This window comes from Mus pahari, chromosome 1 (genome assembly GCF_900095145.1).
Source record: "Mus pahari chromosome 1, PAHARI_EIJ_v1.1, whole genome shotgun sequence".
Lineage (NCBI taxonomy): Eukaryota > Metazoa > Chordata > Mammalia > Rodentia > Muridae > Mus > Mus pahari.
Window position 1 is genome coordinate 79549360 of NC_034590.1, and position 8656 is coordinate 79558015.

At 45.9% G+C, this 8656-nt stretch overlaps 2 protein-coding genes across 3 annotated transcripts in view; one reads left to right on the plus strand and one right to left on the minus strand.

Annotated features, from left to right (window-relative positions):
* Akip1 (A-kinase interacting protein 1) overlaps positions 1-1076 on the plus strand; it is a 9116-nt gene extending 8040 nt beyond the window's left edge. Inside the window, exon 6 of one of the 2 annotated variants that reach the window (XM_021215433.2) lies at positions 650-1076. In XM_021215433.2, the coding sequence (XP_021071092.1) occupies positions 650-793 (144 nt within the window). In that variant the 3' untranslated portion in view covers positions 794-1076. The remainder of the gene's footprint in view (positions 1-649) is intronic. The other variant, XM_029544567.1, reaches the window with a different exon arrangement.
* A 314-nt stretch (positions 1077-1390) lies between these two features.
* The window catches only part of C1H11orf16 (chromosome 1 C11orf16 homolog), an 11337-nt gene continuing 4071 nt past the window's right edge, over positions 1391-8656 (minus strand). Inside the window, exons 4-6 of the mRNA XM_021201428.1 lie at positions 7246-7480; positions 5725-5797; positions 1391-1421 (exon numbers count right to left, since the gene is read on the minus strand). Coding sequence (XP_021057087.1) covers positions 1391-1421; positions 5725-5797; positions 7246-7480 — 339 coding nt within the window. The remainder of the gene's footprint in view (positions 1422-5724; positions 5798-7245; positions 7481-8656) is intronic.

Consider the following 8656-nt stretch of genomic DNA (forward strand, 5'->3'; position numbering starts at 1 on the left):
AAAAAAAAAAAAAGTATGACTAACAAGAGTCATTCTCATTGTTCCAACAGACCTTGCCAGTCTCTGCTCATAGGTGTCATCATCTGCTTCAGATCCCCACGCAACCCTCTCCCTCCGCCTAACCATGCCTTTTCACCTAGGGTCCTCAGACGGTTTTTGGGTTTTTTTTGTTGTTGTTTTGTTTTGTTTTTTGCTTTGGTTCGGTTTATTTGTTTTTGTTTGGTTTAGGGTTTGTTTGTTTGTTTGTTTGTTTAAGACAGGGTCTTTTTTTTTTTTTTTAATGTAACCCTGGCTGTCCTGTAAAGTAGGCTGGCCTCAAACTCACAGAGATCCCACTGCCTCTGCCTCCAGAGGGTGTAAGCAGCCACACCTGTGGTATTATAATTCAGAATGTCCCTATAACACTTTGTCATTTACAGAGTTCTCACATGCTTGCTTGTCATATTAGGTAGGTATTCTCACAGATTTAGAAAGAAGGCAGAGAGCCACCCAAACAAGCATTTTTTATCATGTGACCAAGCTGGGCCTTGAAAGCAGGACCCCTTATCTGTACATTTGCCCCACTTCTCTCATGCAGAGGTAGCCTGATGGAGATGCTAAAATGGCTCTGAGATCTGTCCTTAAACCACCTTACCTCTTTTCCTTCCAGACTGAGAACATCTCTAAGGACCTCTACATCGAAGTCTACCCAGGGACCTATTCTGTCACTGTGGGCTCCAGTAACTTAACCAAGAAGACGCACGTGGTTGCAGTTGACCCCGGGCAAAGTGTGGACTTGGTCTTCCCTGTGTGATGTTCACCATCACTGCCGACATTTCACTCTCTAAGTTGCAAGAAGAATAAAACCACCCTATAATTGTCTTAATAATGATGCATCAATCTTGATTTTTATGCTGGCTGCAGTGGGGCAGCCTTTCTGAACTGGAGTTGATCTCTTTCAAGCTCATTTTAACCTGAACTTATAGACGTCCCCCATCCTTGTGTGCCTGAAAACAATGTAATGGTGCTGTCTGAACAGCTTTTACTGCTGGCTTCCAAGTAAGTGTTAATTATCGTAATAAAGGGAGAGATTGGAAATAAAAAGAACTCATTTTATTGCTATTAAAAAGAAAAAAAGACAATGTTTCCCACTTTGTAGGCTTTATGAGAAGACAGAACAAATGGGATGCATTTGCCCAAAGCAATGGGCACACTTGCCCCTTCCGTGAATAGGTGTCCTAAGCAGTTCATCAGGCCACTGGCAGGGAGCTCCAGTGCAGGCCCTCACAACAGGTGCTTCTGAATGCCACTCCCCTGCAGGTCTCAGGAGAGCAGCTGCTCTTAGGCACTCTTGTCCACCACTGCTCAGCCTCCTCCTGTTCCGTTGTCAACTATTCTTTGTAAGCCCTTTTCAAGGGTTTACCTCATGATCCTTTAACTTCCTGTAAGAGAAAACTCTTAATTCATATATGCTGACTGTAATTGTAAAGATTTTTGTTTTTTATTTTATTTTTATTTTTTTTTAAAGAATGCCATTTCTTATTTGTTTGTTTGTTTGTTTGTTTAGTATATGTAAGTACACTGTAGCTGTCTTCAGACACTCCAGAAGAAGGCATCAGATTTCGTTATGGATGGTTGTGAGCCACCATGTGGTTGCTGGGATTTGAACTCAGGACCTTTGGAAGAGTAGTTGGTACTCTTAACCACTGAGCCATCTCACCAGCCCTTTTGTTTTGTTTTTTAAGATAAGACAATCTCACAGTGTAATAGCAGACCGGCCTAGTACACAGTGTCACCTAGGCTGGCTGCAGACTTGAAACAATCCTGTATCAGCTTGCCAAATCTTGGGATTTACAGGCATGAGCCACAATGTCTGGTTTGCTTTTTAAGATTACTTTTATGCGTGCGAGTATTTTGCCTGAATGTATGTATGTGTACCACTTGTATTCCTGTTACCCATGGTGGCCAGGAGATGGTTGTAAGTTGCCATATGGGTGCTGGAACCAAACCTGGGTCCTCTGCAAGAGCAACAAATGCTCTTAACCAACGAGTCATCGCCATTTTTAACATTACCTGTATATGTATGGGTTTGCACCTGTGGCTATAGGTACTCTCAAGAGTCCAGAAGAAGGGATCTGATCCCATGGAACTGGAGTTGCAGGTGGTTGTGAACTGCCTGACTTGGGTGCTGGGAACACTTAGGGATCCTTGCACATACTCCTAGAAGCCTGGGATGAACTTTGTGGGTTCTGTGCGCCTTCTGACATAGGCAGAACAGAGGGTAGGTGTGGATTTCTGGAAAGGAGCCAGAGCTTCACCATTCTCAAACAGAACAGAGCCCAGAGAGAGCTACTTAAGGGTTCCTTCTGTGCTTTACCCAGATGTTCAGGGCTTTCTTCAAAGGAAGGTAGGTGATCCCCTGCTTGTCCAAATGCCCTGACTTCATTGTGTTCAGCTTCTGGTTGAGTTCACCATGGTTTTATGTTGGTAGCTTTCAGAGCTAGCTCCTGGGTATCTTATTGTGACATCTTATTCCTAAAGCCAAGATTAGTTAGTGGGATCAGTGTTGGAGACAACAGTAGGTAGCAGCTTTCCTTTTTCTAGCTAGTGTCCCTATAAGGGAATGCATAGAGCCATGTTCAGAGGGCAGAGGACCCACAAACCAATGGATCTTTGGAACTTGACAGACTTGTATCAAGTACTGTTGGATGGAGTACTAGTACTTAGTACTGATAAAATACCAGTTATATTTAGAAGTCAGGCATTACATTTCCTTACAAGGACACAAAGCTGGAAAGGAAAAGGCTCTGTCACCTGCTGTTGTCTCCACCTCTGGCTCATACATGGCTTTATACACATGAGTTATCTTTGCCACTTGACTATGACAGACAGTACTGTAATCTGCATGGTGGCTTCCATCTATAATCCTAGAAACAGGCTTGTCTGGGCTACATAACCAGACTGTCAAAACTGCTGAAACAGCAAAAACAGCAGGGGGTGGGACTTCTCAGGACTAGATCTAAACAGGAAGAAAGATCGGGGGATGGCCCTTTCCCCATACCCCATCTAGAATAGTCTCTATGTAGATTTAGGATATTCCTGATGATGCTCCATGGGCGAGCTCCAGAAATTAATCTTCCTAGGATACAACAAAACACCTAAGACCCAAAAGAGACATTTCTCTTTTTATTTATTTATACATTTTTTTTTTTTTTTTTGGTTTTTCGAGACAGGGTTTCTCTGTGTAGCCCTGGCTGTCCTGGAACTCACTTTATAGACCAGGCTGGCCTCTAAAACTATTTTAAGTTTACTTAGAACTCCACATTTACAAGTTATTTTTTAATTTTTTTTTTTTTTTTTTTTTTTTAGAGCAGCAAGGAGCATTTTCAGGGTTGTCTTGGTAGGTGTCTTTCATTGTGGAGCTAGAGTCGATGCTNGTAGACCAGGCTGGCCTCGAACTCAGAAATCCGCCTGCCTCTGCCTCCCAAGTGCTGGGATTAAAGGCGTGCGCCACCATGCCCAGCTTATTTATACATTTTTTTAAAGATTTATTTTTACCCTGGCATTGATTGGCATAAGCCTTTAATCCCAGCACTTGGGAGCACTTGGGAGGCAGAGGCAGATGGCTCTCTAAATTTGAGAACAGCCTGGTCTACATTGTAAGTTCTAGAACAGCCAGAACCACACAAAAAGAGACCCTGTCTTGAAAAACAGAACAAACAACAACAAAAAGATTCATTTTTATTTATATGTGTGTATATCTATATGGGTATATGCCATATATATGTAGGTACCTATAGAGGCCAGAACCCGGTATCAGATCCCCTGGAGCTAGAGTTAGCAGATGATTGCGAGTTGCCCTATGCATGCTGGGCACAGAACTCTGCTTCTCAGGAAGAGCAATAAGCACAGGGTTCCTTTGTAGTCCTGGAACTCAACTCTGTAGACTAGGCTGGCCTCGAACTCAGAGTAACCTGCCTCTGCCTCCCGAGAGCTGGGATTAAAGGCATGCGGCACCACCATCTAGCTTTTTATTGTTGTTAAAAGAAATAATATATAGCGAATAGATTAGACTTGCCCTAACTTGTCCCCAATCCTGGGGTCTAAGGGAGTTACCCAAGAAAGTGGAAACAAGATCTCGACTTCCTGGAACTGAAGACTTACTTCTGTGGTGAGAATGAACTGCTCATAGGCTAAATAGTCCTTTTGGCTAAGTAGCTGTTCTAGGAACAGCTTCAATAAGGCTTCAAATGACATCAAATAAGGACTTGCAGTGAATCTGTTTGCAGTGCCGAATGGCCCTTAAGCCCGTAGCCCTGGTGTTCTTAACTCTTAGAGCATAGTATGCCTACCACAAATCCCTCCTCAGTGGACCAGTGACCTCAGGACTCCAATGTCAAACCCAGGCCATGCTTTTCCAGGCCACCTCCCTCATGTAGCTCTGCCATCTTAACTAGACTTCTGCTCTTCATGCAATCTGATAGGAATTTAGAAAGGATAGGTATGAGGCAGAAAATAACATACATCTCCAACCCACCCAGGTGTGCTCCATAGTCCTCAGCTCAAGGTGAAGCGAGGGGTGGCCACAGCATCATGTGTAAAATGAGCCGCAAAATGTGGTGCTTCCCCACTCTTACTGAGGGACCCATGTGGACAGTACAACCTAATTCCCAACATTTAAGGTCCAGTTTCTATACTTGCTCGGGTCTTGACTCTCATCAACATCTGCAAGTGGTGCCCTGTTAGCAGATGTGAAGACAGAAAAGCAAAGATGGCTAGGGATGTTGACAGAGTACTCGCCTAGTACTCATGATGGCCTGGGCTCTACTCAGGAACCATGTAAACCTGACATGCCTGTAATCCCTACTTCAGGAGGTAGAGGCAGGAGGATCAGGAGGTCAAAGTCATCCCTGGATATTTAGTAAATTCAAGGGCAGCTTGCACTACAGGAGACCTTGTCTAAAAAGGAGAGAGATATTATAAATAGATGTATAAATCAGAGCGCAAAGATCAACTGACCAGTCCTTTCCTATTCATGTGGAAGCTACTATTTTTCTCATCTGACAGTCTCCCCCACAGCTTGCATTCTACACATTACATCCAAGCCCACCAGGGTGTACCTGACTCTCAAAAGACCCATGCAGCCCCTAGCCCCTCCCTGGGAAGCTAGCACCACACCCCAGGTATAACATACCTGACTTTCCAGGGGGTGGCTCAAGCCCATTTCTCCTCCAGTACCTCCACTCAGGCTTGTGGGGGCTGCACTGCCGCAGAGGAGTCTCAGAAAGGATGGGGTCAGTGTTGACTGCCCTGCTTACCATCTGTCTCTGAGGCAGTCCCATCTCCGGATGACTCTCTGAAATTTCTTCCTCAGAAGAGGAGGAGGAGGAGGAGGAGGACATACTGTAGCTGAGCGCTGCCACTGGCTCCTCCTTAGGACCTTGTAGGGGCAAAAGCTGAGCTGTGGGCTTCACCTCTGGCTCCGGGAGTTTTCTGGTTGGGAGCTCTGAAGTCCTAGTTAGAGGCCACCAGCTAGGCCCCACCAAAGGGCAGCTGCTCTGACACTGAAGCTGGCAGCGGGGACAGGAGAGGCAGGGAGGGCATAAGAAGGAAGAGTCCAGAGGATGCCTCTGTGTGGTGCATCCAGCATCGGGTCCCAGCCAAGAGCAGTGAGGTCCCCAGTCCCTGGTATGAGGTGTTTGTAGTCTTTCCACTGCCTTCTTCCAGACCGTGGGGGACACCCACCTGACCCTGCCTAGAGGCACCTTTGTTGTCTTGCCATTCCAGAAGTGAACAGTGATTTCTTTTTCTTTAGATGCTATGAATAGGAAAGGGAGACATTTCTTTTTGAATTCCTGGCTCTTTGGAATCCCCAGATCCAAAACCTCAGGCCCACCCCACTCCTCTTTCTGGATCGCCATGTGCCACAGTGCCCAGAGAGCCTGCGGGAATGTCGCCCTCTCCTGTACCTCACTGACCATCAGTTCTGGGTGACTTACAGGGGCCTTTTTCCTTCCTCAGCTAAAGATGACCTAGAGGGGCTTGGCTTTCGTGCAGTACCAAAATGTAGCCTCAGCAGAAGCTGTGCTGTCGAGCTGGCTCAAGAGGATTGTCGGTCCCTAGAGGACTTGGTGACTCTCCCATGATTCTAGAATACCTTCACCACCACTACCACACATAGCAATGTTATTGTTACATTTATTGGTTTGAGTTTGAGAGACAGGTCTCATTATGTAGCTGACTTCAGATTCGTTATCCTCCTGCTTCAGACTACAGAATGCTGGAATTAGACACACACACACACACACACACATCACACCCACCCAGCTCATGCTATATGGTTTAGGTGACTGACATAGACATGGTAATTTTAGGTTGTTTCCTTTTATTTTATTTTATTTTATACTTTTTAGTTTCTTGATTTGTTTCTTAAATATTGTTATTAATTTTTATCCTATGTGTACAAGTGCTTTGCCTTGATGTATGTAGGTGTACACAATCATACGTGGCCTCAGGGAGGCCAGAAGAGAGTATTGGATCCACTGGAATTGAAGTTACAGAAGGATGTGAGCTTCCATGTGGGTGCTGGGAACTGAGAACTGAATACGGGTCCTTTGCAAAGATAGCAAGTGCTGTTAACTACTGAACCATCTCTGCAGCCCCCACTTTTTGTTTTTTTTGTGTGTGTGTTTTGGTTTGGGAGCGTTGTTTGGTTGGTTTGGTTTTTTGGTTTTTGTTTTGTTGAGAAACTCTTTTGGGGGGTTGGGGGGACATGGGAGGTTCGAGACAGGGTTTCTCTGTGTAGCCCTAGCTGTCCTGTCCTGGAACTCACTCTGTAGACCAGGCTGGGCTCGAACTCAGAAATCCGCCTGCCTCTGCCTCCCGAGTGCTGGGATTAAAGGCGTGCACCACCACTGTTGAGAAACTCTTACTCTATAACCTAGTCTGCCTTCAAATTTGCAGCAATCCTCCTGGCTCAGCTTCTAAGTGCTAGGCTAGCATTACAGCATAGGCCACCAGTGTCTGTCCCCCCTAATACTAAACATATCATAGAGCCTGGAAGTTAGGACTGGCTAAGCCACCACTGCAGAGCCTGGAAGATAGGGTTGGCTCAGCTGCCACTGCAGGAGAAGGCCACCAGGTATGGTACAAGGGTTCTTTTTGCTGTGGTTCTAAGACCCCTGAGCTCTGACCACCAACAGTGCTCCTTTCCCCCATGCCCCCGTCCCATGACACATCTCCCCAGGGCCATGGCAGCTCCCTTACCTCTTTGTCCTTTTTGCTTCTTCAAGCCCACAAGAACAGTGCCGGGGCCATACCGCTGCTGCCCCGGTTCCCAAGGTGCCAGCACCTTGTCACCCAGCTGCAGTGAGTGTGGCACAGATGGTGAAAACTGAATGACATCCTCTGGAAATACCACCTTCTGCTGCTGGGTTGGCAGCTTTAGGCCTGTGACAAGGGGAGCCTCAAATTCCACAACCAGGGCCCCCCGCTTCTCCAGCTATAGGAAAGACAATAGAATGAGATTTAATATTAGGGGCTAGAAAGATGATTCATAAACAAGAGCCCTGCTGCCTGTGCAGAGGACTAGAGTTTGGCTTTCAGCACTCACATGGAGGCTTACAACTATCTATAATTCCAGTCCCAGGGTCTCTGACACCCTCTTCTGGACTCTTCAAGGCACATACATGCTGCAAATACATACATGCAGTCTTAGTTAAGTCATACATGTCTCAGATACTTTTATAATGCTTTGATAAAATACCATGACCAAGGCAACTTAGAAAGGATTTATTTTGGGTTTAGTTTCAGAGAGTTAGAGCCCACGGCCATCACGGTGGGGAGCATGGCAGCAGGCAGGCAAGCAGACATGGTGCTGAAGCAGTTACTGACTTGCGTCTTGATCCACAGGTACAAGTCGGAAAGAGCTGGGATTGAGAATGCATTGCCTTGTGAAACCTCAATCCCAATCCCACCGACACCCCCACCTCCACCGCGAGACACCTCCAACAAGGCCGCACCTTCTAATCTTTCCCAAACCATTCCACCGACCGAGGACCAAGCATTCAAATATGTGAGCCTGGAGGGGCTGTTCTCATTCAAACCATTACACAAAACGCTTATACACATAAAATCTTAAAAAGGAAAAAAAAAAGGGGGGCTCTGAAATACAACAGAGGAATAGAGTACGGTGACACATACTTTTAATCTCAGCAAAAGGGAGGTTGAGGCAGGAGAATTGCTTTTGAGTTTGGGGACAGCTTGAGGTTTGTACTAGGTTCCAGGCCATTCTGAGCTACATAGCAAGTGTCAGGACAGTTGAAACTACAAACTGACACCCTATTTTTTTGTTTGTTGGTTTGGTTTGGTTTGTTTGTTTTTTAAAACAAGATGGGGCAAGATGACTCTGTAGGGAAAGGTGCTTGCAGCCAAACCTACCTGAGTTCAATTCCTAGGACCCACAACTGGGAGAACTGACTCCCCCAGTTGCCCCACCCATATGTCATGACACGTACATACACATGCACACACACATATGGAACCATATTCACAAAGTCCAACTCTTAAAAAAAAAAAAAAGTAGCCAGGCGGTGGTGGCGCACGCCTTTAATCCCAGCACTTGGGAGGCAGAGGCAGGCGGATTTCTGAGTTCGAGGCCAGCCTGGTCTACAGAGTG